This window comes from Aulostomus chinensis, chromosome 3 (genome assembly GCF_037954235.1).
Source record: "Aulostomus chinensis isolate RoL2024-O1b breed Wild chromosome 3, RoL_Achi_v1.0, whole genome shotgun sequence".
NCBI lineage: Eukaryota > Metazoa > Chordata > Actinopteri > Syngnathiformes > Aulostomidae > Aulostomus > Aulostomus chinensis.
This window is the reverse complement of record NC_141322.1, coordinates 31,366,282-31,386,303: the sequence shown is the minus strand read 5'-3', so window position 1 is coordinate 31,386,303 and position 20,022 is coordinate 31,366,282. Positions and strand designations below refer to the sequence as shown.

At 48.0% G+C, this 20,022-nt stretch overlaps 2 protein-coding genes across 3 annotated transcripts; one reads left to right on the top strand and one right to left on the bottom strand.

Moving 5' to 3' along the window:
• Positions 1 to 53: 53 nt before the first annotated feature.
• pltp (phospholipid transfer protein) lies at positions 54 to 11,643 on the bottom strand. The gene is made up of 15 exons (XM_086200402.1): positions 11,330 to 11,643; positions 7,451 to 7,587; positions 7,088 to 7,187; positions 6,877 to 7,002; positions 6,619 to 6,774; positions 6,422 to 6,485; positions 6,180 to 6,335; positions 5,916 to 6,092; positions 5,781 to 5,840; positions 5,433 to 5,597; positions 5,042 to 5,109; positions 4,806 to 4,848; positions 4,501 to 4,564; positions 4,338 to 4,414; positions 54 to 3,830 (listed from the first exon to the last, which is right to left on the bottom strand). The coding sequence occupies exons 2-15, from the start codon at positions 7,563 to 7,565 to the stop codon at positions 3,738 to 3,740; spliced, it is 1,464 nt and encodes a 487-aa protein (XP_086056528.1). The 5' UTR covers positions 7,566 to 7,587; positions 11,330 to 11,643; the 3' UTR covers positions 54 to 3,737.
• A 1,474-nt stretch (positions 11,644 to 13,117) lies between these two features.
• ddx27 (DEAD (Asp-Glu-Ala-Asp) box polypeptide 27) lies at positions 13,118 to 20,016 on the top strand. Of its 2 annotated transcripts, XM_086200398.1 has the most exons (22): positions 13,514 to 13,717; positions 13,796 to 13,880; positions 14,025 to 14,180; positions 14,631 to 14,690; positions 14,865 to 15,036; positions 15,109 to 15,161; positions 15,241 to 15,327; positions 15,582 to 15,687; positions 15,777 to 15,950; positions 16,026 to 16,176; positions 16,276 to 16,375; positions 16,472 to 16,613; positions 16,695 to 16,848; positions 16,928 to 17,009; positions 17,983 to 18,160; positions 18,232 to 18,338; positions 18,451 to 18,544; positions 18,702 to 18,796; positions 19,015 to 19,135; positions 19,215 to 19,308; positions 19,386 to 19,445; positions 19,743 to 20,016. In XM_086200398.1, exons 1-22 carry the CDS (start codon positions 13,635 to 13,637, stop codon positions 19,756 to 19,758), a joined length of 2,370 nt encoding a protein of 789 aa, XP_086056524.1. In that variant the 5' UTR covers positions 13,514 to 13,634; the 3' UTR covers positions 19,759 to 20,016. The 2 variants fall into 2 exon arrangements, with proteins under 2 accessions (XP_086056525.1, XP_086056524.1); XM_086200399.1 differs by lacking the exons at positions 13,514 to 13,717; positions 13,796 to 13,880 and adding an exon at positions 13,118 to 13,453 and having other exon boundaries at positions 19,743 to 19,905.
• Positions 20,017 to 20,022: the final 6 nt, after the last annotated feature.

Genomic DNA, 20,022 nt, shown 5'->3' with positions numbered 1-20,022 from the left:
ACCATGAGTCACGGCAGCGGTTAAACTGCACACAAATGAAATGATGGCCGACAGTGGAGGAGTTTGTTTTAGTTTATTCTTAAAAACAGGGCCATGCTGTTAGAACGCTACAGAAGCAACGGAACATCAAGAGGAGCAGCGATAGTCACGTATATACAGGTATCAGCCACAGGTGCGTCACGTTGCCGTGGCCACACAACAGGTTCATAAACATCACGACATCACTTGGAACAAATCACGAGGGTTGCATAGATCAGCAGCTCCACAGCACCGAGAAAACACCATCTGAACACTTTTAGCAGACAGAAATGGTTTGTTCATCTACTTTCTTCCCGTCTGGTGACAGAAACATCGACGCGTCCACCTGAGGTGACAGCCTGGTGCTGCCCACACCTGCAGCGCCTTTACAGTAGATTAAGTCTCCATTTTTGAAGTGAATTCCACCACATTACAAAAGGCTTTTAATGCTCATGTGAGTTGGTTGTGTGTTTTATGGGTTTTGGTGCAGCACTTTGGTACTGGGGCCTTGTTTCCACACCATGATTAGTCAGGGATGGGAGGCTGTTCTCGTCTGTTTCTTGACACCTTGACATCCAGTGATTACCTGTGGAGTTCAAAGCTCCTCCCTCCACGAGTTTTCAGTCCAGTGTTTGTGGCAGTTACACTGAAAAAGGCTTTACCCAAAGTTCTTTCATTGAATTTGCCTGTTTGAGCCTTTTGGCTCGCCGCGCTGCCTCTGTTACCTGGTTACATCTCTCCACTCTGGAGCAGTAGTTTACTATGAAAGGAAAAGGGTTGTGTTATTGATGGTCACGGCTGCAGCAAATTAGGAAGAAACACACAACTGGTTTGCAGTGAGGCAAGCTAATGCTAGCAGTACCCACTGGCAGGGAGTGCCGATTTAATTTAGTTTTTGTTAACCTGAAAATAATTCAAGGTACGTCTCCTGTTTATCCGCAGCAGGAGACGTCTGAGCTAGCAAAGAATTTTCCAATGATTTTCCAATGCAGGGCTCTTTTGACAGTGGCGCTGTCTGCCGCTACTGGTCTAGCTTTGTGTCATGCTAGCTCAGCCTCGCTGTTCGCCAGCAGTTGTTGCCGATGTTCCAGCTTGGAGAAACCTCATGTGGTTGAGTCAAGTTCAGGTTAGCTGCTGGCTTGAATGTCTCTGTTGTGGTGAAGCAGGAAGTGTTGTCAGAGATGTGAGAGCCTCTTAGCGGACACAGCTAACGGTAACATTAGCTTTGCTTGTCACTTGCTAGCAGCTGTGACCAGTCGATGCTAATATTCCACAGACACAACAGCGTACCTTTGAATTAGCAAATTGTAGGCTTTATCTTGCCAAAACAGCCACAGGTTAAAGGTTTAAACACCTATAATCTTGGATAAAAGATGCTTGGGATGCGCAACAGTAGTAGTACAACAGCCTAACAGTATTCCTCTCCTCCTTTCTCCAGAAGACTATTACTTATATTCCGTGTTTCAAAGAGTGAATAAACACAAAAACGATTCCACAGCCACTCAAGTGAGGAATTGGTGTTAAATCTGAGTTTCCTGACTATAAGAATCTCGGTCAGTAGACAGTATGCTAACTACAACAAGCTAGAAGGCCAGATTGAGCTAAACAGACAGCTATCACCGTCTCTCGCGGTCCATGTAGACATGTAAGGCTAATCAGAGGACATTTCAATCTCCTTCTGGGGGCTTCATATATTCTACAGAACTACAGACACCAGAAATCCTTATTGTAGAATACTCAGTGTAGGAAACCTTCACTAAAGTGACATTGTGAGTATTCACACGTGTGCTGTGTTGCTGCGTCGCGTTGCAGTCACACCCTGCAACGCTAGGTGGCTTCTGAGCTGCCGTGCCAAGCTTTCCCTGTGTATTTCAAACGCTGTGTTGAACAGCGTTAACTGAAATAAATGCAAACCTGAAAAGATCTCATTCGAAATAAGAGTGTGGAAATGCATTGGAGGAATCATCGTAGGAGTCAACTGACTCCACAAGATGGCAGTAGTTCAAGAACTTGGATGCAAGCTGCTGCTAAACCTCGAAGAACAAGAAGAAGAAAAGAGGCGCTATGACCTGGACCTGTTACCGTGGTTGCGGTCTGCGTTGCTTAACACTGTTAACAGTTTTGTTGAGGCACCACATAAATAGAACCACAAGGCAGCGCCTCCTTTTGTTGTGATGTCATGGACGCACTGGAGACCAGTCCTGCCACCGTGACTGACGTCCTCAAGCTTTCGCACGTTCATGTATGAGCAGTAAATCCAGCGGCGCAGAGACGACACAGAATGAAGTGGCAGCGTGCATCATTTCTCAACTGCCAGAGCTAGCTGACTAACCCCTTGCTAACTAGCCATGCTCACACTCGCCTCCTGCGAGCCTCCAGGCTGACCTCGTACGTGGTGGGTTACAGCAGTTATTAAACCCACAGGTGTGACTTTGCCTCAGTTTTGCATGTAGAGAGAAAATGTCTCTAAGCTCCTGACACTTTTATGTTCCTTGAGTAACATGAAAGTCTTTGGGTGACTGACAGTTGCAGGAGGACCACAATAGACAGCAGGAGCAGGCAGGTACCAATCGCTTCCTGCCTGTACGACGACTTTGAGGGTTAAAGGAGTCCTAAAGCCAATGTTACTATGGTCATGGAAAACCCGGAAAATTTCCAGGCCTTGAAAAAAAGATAAAGCCAGAAAATTTAGGAAAAGTCATGAAAATTCTCTTCCCAAGTACCTGAATGTATGTTGAACAGATCAACTGGCAACTCCTTTGGTGGGCACTGGGGTTCGATGCGAGCTCATGAAACCACGAGACCGCTGGCCTCTCCCAGGAGGCTGGAATGAGACGACGTGAGCTGGACGCTTGTGCTGTTATTTGGTGTGGAGGTTCTTTTCCTTCGTTTGTTATTTAGGAGTTTAGTCATTTTTGATTTTTTTTTCTTTGTGCTTATTTATTAATATTTTTCTCCCTTAGATGGAAATTATTAAAAAAAAATTGTAAATTGTTAAGAAAATTTGAGTTAAATATCTGCTGGTAGATTTTGGCAGAACAAATTTCCCTCGTGTGGAAACATGAAAATGTGTCGGTAAAGAAAGAGTGAAAGCGGAGAGGTCTGCACACTAAAACCTCCTAAGTTCTGAGCATTTATTTGTGAGACAAGTATTTGGGGTGTTGGACACGCGTACCATTTTGTGATTGTTCTCAAAAAAATGCATGTGAACGCTGTGAAGCCTCGAAGAACCAATGAGAACGTTTGGTGAAGACGCTCAGTGACTTTGTGTGGGAATGTAAACACAAACGTTGCTCTCTAAACAACAGCGCCGCTCCTTCTTAACCAGACGTTCATTTGTCACTCAGCTGTGTTCATCCAATCTAAAAAAACTTACATTTCTGACCCATGGAGGAGCTCCTGAATGCATCACTGATTAAAAGGGATTGAGTTTTCCTTCGGTCTCATCTCATACCTGAACTGAACAGACCTGCAATAGGACGAGGAGCTGTTACACTGGTTACCATGGATACGCTAATTTACTGCCGCTCTGATATGAAGTGTTTACAGTGTTGGGGTATCTTCAGTGTCAATTTATTTATGATTATATTTAAAAACACTGTGATTTCTATTTACAGTGTCATTATTATATTCACAAGGTCCCTATTCACATTTTTTTATCTACACAAAGTGTTTATATTTACATTGTGTGCATATATGTGTGCGATGTAACTGTGTTTCTAGACGGTGTTGCTGCTGTCTGACTCTCTGCCCTCCATCATGTCTCTCAGGCCTTTGCTGAAGTGAAGATTTGCTCCGATCACGATGAATCCCTGCGGAGAACCGAGAGAGCTGCTGTTACAACCTGGCCAGCGTTAGCAGCCGATATCAACGTGGCGTGAGCTTCACCAGCGCTTCAGGTCACCACATCTCAACTTGAAATCCACCCAAACCTTTAATCACAACTCTGGTCAAAGTTAAGATGCTACAGAAGTGGAGCAAGCAAGTCAGGAGCAAGTCTCCAGTCTCCTGGTTCTCCAGTCCTTCAGGTCAGACTGAAGTTAGCCAAGTTCTCATTGGTAGGAGTACACGTGTGTGTGTGTGTGTGTGTGTGTGTGTATGTATATATACACACGTGTATGTATATATATATACATCTATATGTGTATTGTGTATGTATACACATACACACGTGTATATATACACACGTGTGTATGTATAGATCCCATTGTTATTTTACATTTATTCACAAAACAGACAATTTAAAAATACATAAATATATTTTTACAGTAAACAACTTCAAAACCCAGCAGGGGATGAAAATGTGTACAAAGACTTACATTGTGATATTCAACCACTTCCTCGATGAAATCCACGCCATCAGCAAGAGGAATCCGAACGCCCCTCTTTGTCCAGTCTGAGGAGAGAGAGAGACAAGCATCACTGCAGCGGTTCCATCTTTGCTGTTGATAATTAAGACAATCTGTCGTCAGCGCCTCTTACTGTTGATCAGAGGAACCACAGACATCTGCAGCATTGTCTTCAGAGGAGCCTGCAGAGGAATGAGCTGAGAGACAGATCAGAGGGATCAGAGTCAGATCAGAGGGATCAGAGCCAGATCACAGGGATCAGAGTCAGATCAGAGGGATCAGAGGGATCAGAGTCAGATCACAGGGATCAGAGGGATCAGAGTCAGATCACAGGGATCAGAGATAGATCACAGGGATCAGAGTCAGATCACAGGGATCAGAAACAGACAGGCAGGCAGGCAGACAGACAGACAGACAGGCAGGCAGATGGGATCTTACTGCCAGAGATTCCAGGGCAGATTGGTTGGAGAATATTTTGAACCTGAAAGAAGAAAGTAGTTTCAGTCATGAGAGTTAAACATTCCGTGTGCGTGTGTATGTGTGCGTGTGTGTGTGTGTGTGTGCATGTGTGTGTGTATGAGAGTGTGTGTGCATGTGTGAGAGTGTGTGTGTGCATGTATGTGTGAGTGTGTGTGTGTGTGTGAGAGAGTGTGTGAGTGAGTGAGTGTCTGTACCTGCGGAGGTCAACATGAACTGCCAGGCGTTTTTCCTTCATTGAAACTTTGGCATTAAACTTTGCTTCCTGCAGGAGAAGAAATCAAAGCAGCGTCTCAGTCTCAGAGCACTGGGAGCACAAATCTGGGTTCATCTTTAAACTGTGTTTCACATGTCTGGCATAAAAGGAGAGCTTTGCTTTCTGGAAAACCTGAAATATGAAGTGAAAATATTTTTAAAATAGAGTACTGGTGAGGTTCATAGCAGGAAATCAACAGTCATCAGCAACCACGTGTTCCTCGTGTTTTGGAACATAAATATTGAACTCTTGTGCTGGTGGCTTGGTTTAGAGCGTGCATGCGTGTGTGTGTGTGTGTGTGCGTGTGTGTGTGTGTGTGTGTGTGTGCGTACCATGGTCATGCTGCTGAGCTGAACCACAGGCTGACCTGGAGGCACTACCATCACCTGGACGATGGCCGTCACTACGATTGTGGCGCCAGAAGTTCTGATGGTGGTTTTTGGTGGAGAGTTGACGGCAAGTTGCAGAGAGAGTGGAGCTTCCACCAACGCTGGGTTCTACGGAACGAGCGGAGGAAGAACAGTGGGGAGAAACTACAGTTCTAAAACAAAATGGGCAGCAGTACGCCAGTGGACTGTACTCCACACTGTCCTCTGGGTGTGTTTTCCTAGTTGGTTCTGTTTGTTGCTGACTGGTTTTAGCTCTGTTGACTGTGACTGTTGTCCCTGCTTGTTGCTCACCAGCATCATGAGGGCTCCGAAGTAGGTTGTCCTCAACAACATCTCCAGATCTTTGGGCATCTGGAACGTGACACCAACAGCAAGTTCAGACCGTTGTGGGCGGTGTGTGTTTTGTCTCTGTCAGTCACGTAGTACCTTCTCGTTGATGATGTGCATCTGGAAGATGCCTGCTCTGTAGTAGGAGAACATGCCGCTGTCGAAGAAGAACTCAGACAGAGCCAGATACACCATTCGGTCATAATCTTTGATGACCGGGTCGACGGCGTGATTCACCAGCGTTTCATTCTCATTGGCCAAGTCGTAAAACATCCCCTGACAACGAGAACACGGCAGTTATAGCCACAATGCCACAGTCATGCTGTGATGGAATGGATAAAAGAGAATGTGCACGAGTCTGACCCGGAAGTGCATGTCCAGACTCCTGGACGTCACCACCGGGTCACTGATCAGGGAATAGTCGATCCCAATGAAGTCATCGACCTCTGACTTCACAGGGATCGTCTCCAGCATGGAGTTGATGCTGACCATCGCGGCGTGGTTCAGAGCCGGACAGATCTGAGAAGGACAGAGGGGCGAGAGTGAGACAGATGAGGGACAGACAGGTGAGAGAGAGACTGGTGTGAGAGAGACGGGTGTCAGACCTGCTGGTTGAGGAGGAAGCGCATGCCTGTCGTCAGAAATCTGGCCAGGAACCCGTAAACCCTCCTGAAGACAGACGGACAGACAGACAGTTCCCTGATTGGCTGATTGATGGAAGAGAATTGCTCATTGATCACCTGATTGGTTTCTAACCCTGAACCTGGTTTGTCAGTAGGGTTATTGATTAGGACATTAGTACCCGAGCGTTCCGCTGAACTCTGCCCTCATTTTGTTGATTTTAGCATCACAAGTGATGTTGTTGATCTTCAGTCGTCCTTCGTCGTCTCGTATCATGTTCAGCGCCGTGTTGATGTTCACGCCCTCTGCTGAGGCGTTGATGTTTCCTGTATCGTAACTGACACAACAAGAAGACTGCTTCATCAGTGACACCCACCACCACCACCATCATGTGAGATGGGACTGGGTCCCTGAGTGTGGTTTCTGGAACAGAACTAACAAGAACCAGTAGAGGATCCGTCTGTAGAAGGTCAGCGAGATGGACGAGTTCTGCACATCAAACAGCAGACCGCCGTCCAGGAAGCGCAGTTCCGCGTGGGTCAGGTTCAGCTCCATGATCCTTACACTGGCGACACAGACAGAGAAGACGCTAACACTGCTGTCACGTATGGGTTACTGCAGTAGTACTAGTACTTTGTTGTGGTGCGTACTCAGTGATGTTGTATTGGAAGCGTCCTTCATTGCCCTGCATCTCTGGCATGGTGATGTTACCGAGTTCCTCTTCGACAAACTTCTGGGTCTCAAACTTCACTGGAAACACAAGAATTCATCGATATTCTGGATTACATGTTCGACATGGATTATAGGCCTCTGGGTTTATATGAATTATACACAAGTCAAAGTACCGATTGATAGCAAACAAAACTAACTTAAGAGCAGCATTTCAGCGAGGTGTCAAAAAATTGCATGTTTTTTAGTGAGTCACTGGCAAAAGAAAACAGTGTGAGGTTGAATTCAAACAATATTTTAAATGTGGATGATGGATTAAATCTGAAGAACAGTGTTGCTCTTACACATGTCCAGCCCTCTGTCCGTGATCCGTATTTTGCAGCCGGCGGGTTCGTCAGCGGCCATGATGGAGGACATCAAGGGGAAGAAGAGAAGAAGGGACAAGTGACAGGAAGTCATCCTGGTCCAGACAGATTGGAGTCTAAAACAGAGGACAAGTCTGGTTCAGAGCAAAGTCTAGATTATCGTCTTCAAATTCTGGTTCCGACTGGATGTTGGTCGACCTTTTGGCCTGTCACAGCAGGGCAAACACTGCTCTAATGGTCACGCTGGCTCACTGGGACACTAGAACTCGTTATGCACCTACTGCTGAATATAGACGTGACCCTGATGTGACAAGACCGGCCAGACGTGGGCCAGACGTGGGCCTGAGTTGGGCCAGACGTGGGTTGTAGCAGGAGAGCCAGAGTTTAGGCAGCCACACTCGCCTGAGTCAAGCCCGTCATTCAAGGCCAACAGATGTGGGCCGGCTACCCCAACCCTGCTCAGACCACCCGTACCTGACTGGAGCCCTGCAGCTTCATCTGGAACCCTCCTATCTAGGACCACCAGGAGAAGTTAGAAAGTTACCGACCCAATCAGAACTGTGTTCCATCTGCTGCCCTCCTGTCCTTTCAACAGTAATGCAGCTTCTTAACGGTTGCCATAGTTACACCACCGTTGAAAACAAGCATAGTGGAACATGGCGTCACTGGAGGCAACGGGCAGTGACGTTAGAAGGACGTTAGACATGGCAGCAATTAACAGCAACAAGAAGACGAACTGGCTGCGTTCATCCAGGAAACCATTCTGGTCTAGACCAGCGGTTCAAGATAGAAGGGGTCCAGATGTTCTCACCGGGCTACGTCCACCGGCCTGCAGCTGACCCTGGAGTCCGGCGGCTAATCCTATGCTGGCACATGAGATCTCATTTGAACTTGACTTCCTCCGCAGCCTCCCGCCGCAGCAGCTGGGCCTGCTTGGTTTCTTGCGATGTTTCCTATGGAGTCCCAGTACATATGGACCACGTTCTCCAGCTGAGAACCTCCAGAACTCATTCCAGTCAAAGTTAAACAGAGAAGCCACACGTGTGTGATGTTTATAAAATCTCCTGCTGCTAATAAGAACATGGTGCATGGTCACCCTGGGGCCTGGAGGTGTATCCATGGCAACTGCTGGGTGGAGGGGTCAGTGTCTGCACAAGTGGAATATGCAAGGTTCTTCATTCAGAGAACCAAGGTTACAAATGAAACCATGCATTCCTGCATGTTTGTTTTGAGATGGTGGTGGGTGAGTGGACCCAGTGACTCACGCACATTTTGTTTGTATTTCCTTCAGTTTTCCAGCTCGTGGATCCGGGACGTTTGCTAGTTCAGTAAAGTCGACCTGTGAAATGACAGGACAGCTTTTTGAAAGCTGCACAGACACATTTTCTCACAGCGTCCAAACATTTGGACTTAGTAGCGGCGTGACGGCAGTGAGGCTCCTCAGACTGTCGTCCTTCTGAACGCACTTCAACTTGAACTGCAGTAACCCCAACCCCCCACACCCCCCACCCCGACCTTGTTTCTCTCCGTGTCTCAGCCCTCTGAGGCTGCTGAGATTTCTCCTGTTGCAGTTTCCAAGATTGCTTTATGTTTTTATTTCATTTGTGTTTGTTAGAGGAACACTTTCTCTCTTGTCTTTTCCATGAAATCAGAAGTGAGAAGTGCAGGGCTCCTGTAGAACCGAGGTTTTCAACCAGCGGTCTAAACCCCCTGGGTGGTCTGTTACTTTAAACACACGTGTTGATTTTTGTCAATGAATGATCAAAATCAGCCGCGACAACTTTGAGGAGTGAATTGTTGCAGATCCAGTGTGTCCTTGGTAGCCTGCGCGTCGCTAATGTTGGAAGGAGACACGGTGGAGGAGGAGGAGGAGGAGGAGGAGGAGGATGTCCTCACAGAGGCAGAAGACCAGGACCACACACACACAGCCAGCCTGTAATCTGCGTGTTGATTACAGCTCGGCGGCGACAGCCAGTTATCATCCGGCTCTCGCTCTCGCCACATCTGGACGGCTGGCTGACCGCTGACTGCAGGCCTTTAATTAAAACGCTTCAGTTCAAAGAGCCGATTCAGACTCACACCCAGTGACCTCTGACCCCTGCTGACTCCGCAGGTCTGTTATTTGAGAGGAGCGTCAGTTAGTCATCAGAGCTTCAGCAGCAGTTTAATATTAAAACCTTGTCGGATCGGCCAAAGTTGTTAAACACATTCAGATTTAATTTTTAGCTTCGCTTAGCCTTAGCAGAGGTCAAAGGTCACAGAATACATATACAGCAGCACTTTACTGGTACTTTAACTGCAGTACATGTATCTGAGAGCCATACAATATTAATTACACATTAGCAGAAATATCATGAAACTTATACTATGTGCAGTACTTATACTATATGAAGTATACGATCAGCCTTAAAGTGTCACAGCTGATCTGAGGGGGGTCCTGCGCCACCTCCATGCAGTGGTGTTTGACATGTAGATCAGGTCTAGACGTCCCCCTTCACACAGACCCAGCGTTCTTCCATCAACGGCGCTTGGCAACAGTTAAAAAAAAAAAATCCCTTTCACTAACAGTGTCGTTGGCAGAACAGCCAGAACAAACCTTAACGTTCTCGCTGGTTGCAGGAGAAGATGGAGAACGCTACGAGTGTCACGAGAACGCTACGAGTGTCACGAGAACGCTACGAGTGTCACGAGAACGCTACGAGTGTCACGAGAACGCCGACGGCTGGAACATACAGCAACAGTCCGGCAGGTACGCCGCATGTGAAAGTGATGTATTTTGTTGGTTTGGTACTTTGTTCTGTACTTTGAATGGGACTGACTGAGGGATGTCAGCACTGCTGAGCACGGATTCATGTTTAATCTGTCAGAACTGAAGTTTGCCCTTCCAGGTGAAAGAACCAGGTTCTACTTTGGTTACCAGAGCTTTCACCAAAAACCCACCAACACGAGATGTATAGACTCATAATCCACCAACAGCATTTTTAGAAAAAAAGACGTATTCACTTGAAACTATTCTACAGCGTTCTGGGGGCGGAGCTAATGTGTCTGCATGTGTGTTCACGTGTGTGTCCCTGTGTGTGAGTGCAGTACATCAACACAAACTGAAATTTGTTTCCTCGTGGGACCAAAAATTCACAAGTATTCAACCTTTCTGTGTATTTTTAATGGTTCCCTATGACTCAAAACCAAGGTTTTTGAAAAGTTCTCCTGCTGTTAGCCATCAGTCTCTGTTAGCTTCCAGCTAAACATACGTGGCTGGATCTTCCTGCACTCTGGAGTCACTAAGAAGTGATGCAGGAAGGAAGACCATCTTGGTGAGCTGAATACTCCTGTTAGTGAGTACTTGGAAGGCAACATACAGTTTTTGGGTGAAATATCACTTTAAGTTGCATGAGCGACAGAAAGAGGGAGGGAGAGTAAAGTACCGGTACTACTATTGGTTCAAATAGGTCGCCAGTGAGGGACTGTCGGTGGTGGTTCTAGAGTCCCTGTGTAATCCAGCGCTGGATTCATTTGAAACCGGGAGGGAAACGTCCCCACAGATCACGGTCCTGCCTCGCGACTCACATCCAGTCCATCAGATGAGTCTTTATCCACTCTAATTCCAGATGTTGGCTCCTGGTGTAACAGCTGTCCAAACATCCCACCGTGATTCCACAAACACTGGAGTTGTGAGTAAATGAAGCACGGAGCCACAGAACAACATAAAACCAGCAGGGACCTCAGTTAAAAGGGGGTCTGCTTCTAGAACCGGTACGTGAGGCGACCACAGATGATCAGTTCACCTGTCCATGATCGGCTGTTTCTGTCTGTCCATGAACAGTTGAACTGTTAAAGCTTAAAAATGAATAAACTTACAGATCAGCCAACCGGCAGAGACGGATCCGTGCAGTTGGTGCCGGTCGTTCAGGTTCTGGTGGTTCTCTTGTTGATGTGTTCTGTCCTTCTGTCCTGAGTGTCTCTCTCTTTCTCTCTGGAGACTTTTATCCCGAGGGACTGACTCCTCCTCCCTCCCCCTCCCCACTCTGGACACAGAAAGTGTGTGTTCTCTGGAGAACCTCTATATTGCTAAGATTTAGACCTTCATTGTGAGAACAGCTCAGGCTCTGAGAACCAAATGAGAAACGTTCAAACTTTCTAAACACAAGGATAATTGTACACACTGGGGACAAATTTCAAACTGTCCTGTTAGATGACCTCATAAGGTCACCGTAGGGTCAATACCAGGAAAATCAAACCTTCCGAGAATTTTTGAGGGGTCAGCTCTTGTGTGTGTGTGTGTGTGTGTGTGTGTGTGTGTGTGTGTGTGTGTGTGTGTGTGTGTGTGTGTGTGTGTGCGCGCGTGTGCCAGCTGTTTGCTATCTGAGGGAATGCGGGGGCTGAACCATGAAGCAGGGTTAGTGAGGCAAAGTCGGGGTTAACTCTGGATCTTCACTGTGGAGGGGGTTTCAGGGGCTGACATCACCATGGTAACGTACCTGCTGTACCGCCATATAACAGCCCCTCCTGCGGACCAATCACTTCGCTCAGCACCACTCCTGGTAGATCCTGTGGACCTCGGCATCCACTCCTGCTGGATTGTGTTTTTGTTCTGTGTGTTGGCTGCATTAACTGTGGGGCTCAACTTGAACTGAAAATTTTGCTTGAATGTGGTTTCAAACTTGGTGTTTTGTTCCCTTACATTATGTCAGGAAAGCTTGGAGGCATGTCCACATGGCAACATGGTGTCTCTTCCTCCACAGGCTAATGTTAGCTTAGCACTGCTAACGTAGCATCCAGGCTTCCAGCATCATCAGAGGGTTCATCAGTGAAGATGATCTTGATGAACTGAACCTGGAAGATCATCAACTTTTGTTCACCAGAGCTGATTTACTGATTCAATCACCACAATCACATGGAGCGATCCTATTGGCTGCTGGGGGAGGAACCAGGAGATGACCACTTCCTGTTGGTGGAAGAACCATGGAGATGTTGATCCTGTGTTCTATTATACACCAGAAGTATCAGAAGTAGATAGTTCAAAGTTGGTATGTATTTTGATTTGAGGATGGTTGGGTACGTACCAAACAGACAGACACACGTTACCTAGTCCCAGACCTCGCAAACATGTATTCGTAAATTGACTAAAGAGATAAAGAAATTGTGACTTCAAAAGTGTTCCAAAGGATTTACACAAAGTAAAACATTTATGAAACCTGAAGCTTATCTTCTCCCTCCTTGCGCTGCCATATTTGTTCTGATGTCAGGTAGATGAAGGACGGGCGTAAATATGTTTGGTTTATGTTCTGGGGACTTTGATAGTTTGTGAAGCAGGGACAGCTTATTTACTGTGTCGCTGCTGTTTTATATATATATATATATATATATATATATATATATATATATATATATATATTATAATATAAGAAAGTATTAATGCGCGTATTAAGTATGAGAATATAGATTTCTGAAGTATAAATGTATGTCTTCAGAGAAACCGTTGTCCCCCACGTATTTACAGGTGAGACTTGCCAGCACCAATATGGCGGACACGTTGACGTATCGCAGTGACGGGGCGGATCCTTCCGAGTACGGAGTGAACCATCTGACCTACTTCTCGACACAGTTAGTAAATGCACATGCGCAGTAATGAACAGGTAAAATACACCTAAGAATTTGGTCCGGGGTTCGCTGTCTACCGGGGGACGTCAACCTCGGATAAGGTTGTGGTTGAATGACACATTGACGATGAAAACGGCACATTCGCGCTTCCTCGAACCGGAAGTAGATTACGTCCACTTCCTGTTTCCGTCAACACACGTGTGTATGTGTGCGGAGAAAACTCCAGAGGACTGGAGTCCGTGTGAAACCGTTTAAACTGGCCCAGAGTCCGTGTGTCGATACCGAAGCACAGCCGCCATGTTCGAGGGGTTCGGCTTGATCGGGACGATCCGGGATGAGGAGCAGAGCCCGGAGGAACCCGACACCGAATCCGAACAGGAGGTGAGTTGAGGGCGGCCACAGACGTGAAGCCCTCCTAGGAGAACAGCACTCCCGAGCCGCTGAAGGGAACCGGAGCCCCGCTGGACCTCCGCCGACGGTTCCCTTCAGAGCTGGAAACACGTTAATAACCGCAGAGTAGAAACGAGTTTAACGGTTTTACGTGAAATCGTGAAACACGGAGATGCAGAAGCTCCACGGTTGGGTTCAACTCGTCAGGACGCAGCTGCCAAGCTGTCGCGGTGACGTTGAACATCTCCGAAATCTGTAAAACACCAACGTCCATCCATGTTGTTGCTGCGTTGGTGAGAGGAAACTCATTTGCAGCTTCTTCTTTTTTTTTAGAAAACTAGTTCAGGTGTTCACAAGACAACATTCATACTTCCCTTGTCTGTGGTTTATTAAGATTAATTATCGTCCATGTTCTCAGGTGAGACGTTTGCGGCTGAGTTCAAATGTGTGGAGTTTTGGATCATTTCATGGTTAGCAGATTGAAGCTAACGTTAGGCTACAAACATCTATTGTCCCTGAACGCATCACCGTGTGTTCCTGTTGTGTCTTGTGTGTTTTTCAGGATCAGCCGATCGTCCTGAACAGGAAGAAGAAGTTGGGGAATCAGAGCCGGGGGGCCCGGGACTTCAACGCCGACTTTGAGTTTGGAGAGAGAGACGGATTCGATCATGGCGACGACTGGGTGATGGCTGACGTCATGAAACAGCTCAAGAAAAAGGTGGAACCCTGCAGTATAATGTTCTAACAGTGTATTGGTTCTCTACTAGCATGGGTCCGAGGTTTAGTTGTTGCTATGGTTACAGCAAATCAGACTTCTGCGTTGCTCCAGTTTCACATGAACCAGGAAGAGTGGATTCATTCACTGAAGTGTGTCCACCTTTGGAACACTAGGTGGTGCTACGGCCCCTCACAGCTTGTGACCATCAGACTCTTCTGGTTCACAAACCAACAGGTTAACCAGCAGCGTCGCTGATCAAGTGAAAGCCTCCAGTCACAGTGTCTCCTCATCTGCCTAGAAAATGCGTTACAGTTCTGTAATGTTCTGCGTCTGCCCAGTACCATCAAGTTCTGCAGCGGCATACTGGTTTAGAACAGTGCCATAAGGTTCTGTGGCTGTGTTTACCCACACGTTCCACCTTTATTTCTCAATTGTATTCTGTGTATACAGAGAACTCCGACCACTCTTGACCAGAAAATTGAGAAAATCCGGAAGAAGAGAAAAGCTGAGGTAAGTTTAGTGGAACTTTCTACTTCCTGTTGGGGTCTGGTTCTGTGTCCTATTTGATCAGGTTCTACCTTGTGTTGGATCAGCTTCTACTCACTGTGGGGACAGAGTTCTACCTGTTGCCGGGGATCAGGTTCTACCTGTTGTTAGTAAGCTGGAATTCGCTCTGCTCTGCAGGAGAAAGCCGGTCAGAGCGACGATGCTGGAGGTTCCACAGAGAAGGAGGAAGTGGACAAGGAGGAAAAGGAAGTTGTGAAGCTGGAAGCCGGGGAACCTGAAGATGAGGAGGAGGAGGAGGAGGAGGAGGAGGAGTTTGACTCAAGCGACGAGGAGATTCTGACCAAATCAGGTGAGTCCAGCTGATCAATCATCATGTCCAGCTCCATGAAGGAAGGGAAAACTAAATGTGGACTTCCTGCAGACACGCTGAGAGAGAAGGAACGGCGAGGCAAGAAGAGGAAGGCAGGAGACGAGGTGAGGAGGAGGAGCTGATGATGTCACCTGTTGTTGCACTTTAAGTTACCGTGGTTACAGCTGTACTGTCTGTGTTTAGGCTCCAGAGTCGTTCTACGAAGACGCGTCTCAGTACAATGAAAAACTGACCTTTGAGGACATGAACCTGTCCAGACCCATCCTGAAGGTAAGGCCCACCCCCACCTGTCTCAGTCCACCTGGTTGCTTTGTTGTTCCTGACATGTGGGTTCCACCTCGCCATCAGTCAGGTGACACTTCACATCCTAGGGTTCTCTATGTCAGCACGCCAACTGCTCTTACGCTCGCTGCAGGTTTTGGCATCCATTGGGCCTTTTTTGGCTGATGGGTTTCACTGCAGCCTTGTCTAGCAGTTTTGGGTCATGGTTCTGGTTCTGGCTCTTACATGTTGTCCTCCTGTAGGCCATCACAGCTCTGGGCTTCAAGCAGCCAACTCCCATCCAGAAGGCGTGTGTTCCCGTGGGCCTGCTGGGCAGAGACCTGTGCGCCTGCGCGGCGACTGGGACAGGTGAACGCGCCACAGCGCGAGTCAGCAGAACCCAAATAAACAGGACGTGAACATACATCCCTGTAAACTTGTTCCTTTTCGTTCTTCAGGAAAGACGGCAGCCTTCATGCTGCCTGTACTGGAGCGTTTAGTTTACAAGCCCAAGACGTCCCAGGTGACCAGGGTCCTGGTTCTGGTTCCTACTAGAGAGCTGGGGATCCAAGTTCACTCTGTGGCCCGTCAGCTGGCCCAGTTCACCTCCATCACCACCTGCCTGGCCGTTGGTATGGCAACCATCCCTGACTCTCATGATCTGCACCCAGTCTAGTCTTCAGGTGACAATCTTTGCTTGTTTTCAGGTGGGTTGGACCTCAAGTCTCAGGAGGCGGCGTTGAGGGCGGGGCCAGATATACTCATAGCTACACCTGGACGACTGATCGATCACCTTCACAACACGCCAAGCTTTGAACTGTCTCACATTGAGATCCTGATCCTGGATGAGGCCGACAGGTGACTGCTACCAAGTCATCTTCAGTGATGTCCAGGAGAACGGAGAGGTGAGGAACAAGAACTCCTGCGTTGATCTGTCACTGTTCTTGTGCTTCTCAGGATGTTGGACGAGTACTTCGAGGAGCAGATGAAGGAGGTCATCAGGTTGTGTTCCTACAACAGACAGACCATGCTGTTCTCCGCCACCATGACAGAGGAGGTACTGCAGTTCACCTGTCTGCCTCCAGGTGTTTTCTTGTGTCATGTGACCTTTGTCTCCAAGTGTTTGAGTGTATCATGTGACCTCTGTCTCCAGGTGAAGGACTTGGCTGCTGTTTCCCTGAAACAGCCAATCAGGATCTTCGTTAACAGCAACACTGATGTGGCTCCATACCTGCGACAGGAGTTTGTCCGGATCAGACCGAACCGGGAGGGAGACAGGGAGGCTGTGGTGGCTGGTAGGTACTCTATAATACTGCAGTACTACTGTGAGCACTGGTAATTCTGCAGCACTAATACAGACTGTTCTATGTTCTCAGCGCTGCTGACAAGAACCTTCCAGGATCATGTGATGCTTTTCACTCAGACAAGAAAACAAGCTCACAGACTGCACATCCTGCTGGGACTGATGGGGCTGAAGGTTGGAGAACTGCATGGAGAACTAAGCCAGAACCAGAGACTGGAGAACCTTAGGTAAACACTTAGACCCTGAGACTGGAGTACCTCATGTACAAACATACAATGACTAATTGTTCCCCCTCTTGTTCTCCAGACGTTTCAAAGATGAACAGATTGATATCTTGGTCGCAACTGACGTAGCAGCCAGAGGCCTGGACATTGATGGAGTCAAGACAGTGAGTTACTTGAACCTGGCTAGCAGAGAACTACGGTTACTGGAACCTGGCTAGCAGGGAACTACGGTTACTGGAACCTGGCTAGCAGGGAACTACGGTTACTGGAACCTGGCTAGCAGAAAACAATGGTTACTGGAACCTGGCTAGCAGAGAACTACGGTTACTGGAACCTGGCTAGCAGGGAACTACGGTTACTGGAACCTGGCTAGCAGAAAACAATGGTTACTGGAACCTGGCTAGCAGAGAACAATGGTTACTGGAACCTGGCTAGCAGGGAACTACGGTTACTGGAACCTGGCTAGCAGAGAACAATGGTTACTGGAACCTGGCTAGCAGAGAACTACGGTTACTGGAACCTGGCTAGCAGGGAACTACGGTTACTGGAACCTGGCTAGCAGAGAACTACGGTTACTGGAACCTGGCTAGCAGGGAACTACGGTTACTGGAACCTGGCTAGCGGAGAACTACGGTTACTGGAACCTGGCTTGCAGAGAACAATGGTTACTGGAACCTGGCTAGCAGAGAACAATGGTTACTGGAACCTGGCTAGCAGAGAACAATGGTTACTGGAACCTGGCTAGCAGAGAACAATGGTTACTGGAACCTGGCTAGCAGGGAACAATGGTTACTGGAACCTGGCTAGCAGGGAACTACGGTTACTGGAACCTGGCTAGCAGGGAAATACGGTTACTGGAACCTGGCTAGCAGAGAACAATGGTTACTGGAACCTGGCTAGCAGAGAACTACGGTTACTTTACTCTTGAAGACCTTCAATCACTGTCAGAGAACCATAGTTATGACAGACTACTATATTTACAGTTGTAGTACCAGTAGTAGTACCAACACCTACTTTACTGTTTCTGTTATTTGTATCAGTCCAAGCTGCTGGATGTATCTGAGGTGAGTCCAGTTCCATTGTTGAACCCCAGCAGGTTCCTGGAGACGTGTGTGTGTCTCTGCTCGTCTGTCTCAGGTCATTAACTTCACCATGCCGTCCACCGTGAAACACTATGTTCACCGAGTCGGGCGAACGGCGAGAGCCGGCCGCTCGGGGCGCTCCGTGTCACTGGTTGGAGAGTCGGAGAGGAAGATGCTTAAGGACGTGGTGAAGTCGGCTAAGACCGGAGTTAAAGCTCGAGTGCTGCCACCAGGTGAGAAAGAGAGAGAGAGAGACAGATTCAGGGCCTGTCGGGTTCTACAAGTGTCTCTGTGTCTCGTCCAGAGGTCATTCTGAAGTTCAGAGATCTGATTTCGAAACTGGAGAAGGACGTTGAAGCTGTGATGAAGCTGGAGAGAGAAGAGAGGGAGCTGGCGGCCTCTGAGGCCAAGGTACACCTGTCCTCACCTGTGTCCACAGTTTCACCTCAGTACTGCTCTGGTAACAACTAACACCTGGGGTGTGTGTGTGTGTGTGTGTGTGTGTGCATGTGTGCGCGTGCAGTTGAGTGTGGCGCAGAAGCGTCTTGATGGCTCCGCCTCCTCTCAATCACAGAGAGTTTGGTTTCAGACGCAGCAGGAGAGAAAACAGAGTCGCAGTGAGTATTAATACACAGTACTGAAGTACACGGAAATCCACTTGGCTGCTACGCTGAACTGATGTCTACTTGATACATCATCAAACCTTCAGGGATGAACACAGTTCAGTGCAATAAAAGTTCTGACTGTCCCGTGTGTCCTTGAACCCCCCGTCAGTGTCCAAGGCCCTGCAGGAGTTCGATCTCGCTCTGAGAGGCAAGAAGAAGAGAGACAAGTTTGTGAAGGACAGCAAGAGGAAGAAAGAGCTGACGGTGAGACTGACTGTCCTACAACTAGATACTGATCGTGAAGCGTTGCCAAGTGGTGTCCGTCCGCTGGTACTACCTGACTTTCAACGTTCCCGAGTCCTCTAAGTCGACGTCGTGATGCTAATGCTAATCTTGCTGTAACTCCACATCCGTCTCATTCTCCTGCCAGTCGTCAGATTTCAGTGATGAGCGTCACTTTGGTACGGTGTCTTGTCTCTCAGGCTGAGGAGCGTGCTCAGTTTGAGATCTTGAAGGCGCAGATGTTTGCCGAACGAGCCGCCAAGAGAGAGAGACGTCCGAAGAGAGCGAGAGCGATGCTGGAGGACGAGACGCCGACTAAAGGTTTGGAAAATGATCGATGAGATGTCCCGCTGCACCCAAATGCGCCACGCATCTACTTACCCAAACTGTGTGTCTTCAGCCAATCAGAAAACAGGCAAAGGAGGCAGGAAGTCTGCATTTGATAAAGAGCTGACCAACACCAGCGGCAAGGCGCTGAAGCACTACAGAGCTGGGTGAGACACGCTGTCTGTCTCTCTGCTCGTCTGACTCTTCCTACGCCTGTCTGACTGTCTCGTCCGTCTGGTTGCAGGCCGTCTTTCACAGACAGGAAGCGTCTGGGTTTGGACAGGAAGCGTTCTGGTGGATCCAGGTAGGTTGTTTCCTTCTCTCTGTGCGTGTCTGTCAAACAGTGGCAACTTGAGCTAAGATGGCCGATGCTCTGCCAACAAGTACAGAAGCCCAAGACGGGAAACAGGTGCTTTGGACTCAAAATGACATTTACAACGAAGGACGGACACGTCGGCCAAGAACATCGAGTCAGAAGTCACGTCCTCACTTTCCATAGTTTTTCCTGTTCGTTCTTCAGCACAAAATGGTGGCGAAAGCTGCACTCCAACGTTGCTTTTCATTTCCCGTCAATGTTGATCAGCTCTGCTGTGTCCCTCAGGTTCAAGAGGAAGTGAGTCTGGGCCAAGATGGAGCTGCAGTTTCCCCCCTGTGAACCCTCTGTGTCGTGTCTGCGTTCACTGTACATTTGTTTTGGTTCTGTTCATCATGACTTTTAAATAAAGTTGTAGACGGGAGAAATCGGTGTCTGTGGTCGGAGGAAGTGACTTTAAAGGAGCAGTGTGGAGGATTGAGAGGGCTATTTGGCTCAGAACGAGTCCCTCAGCTTCAGCAGGGTCTGGATGACGATCAACAGAGGACAATCATCATCCTGTTTGTGG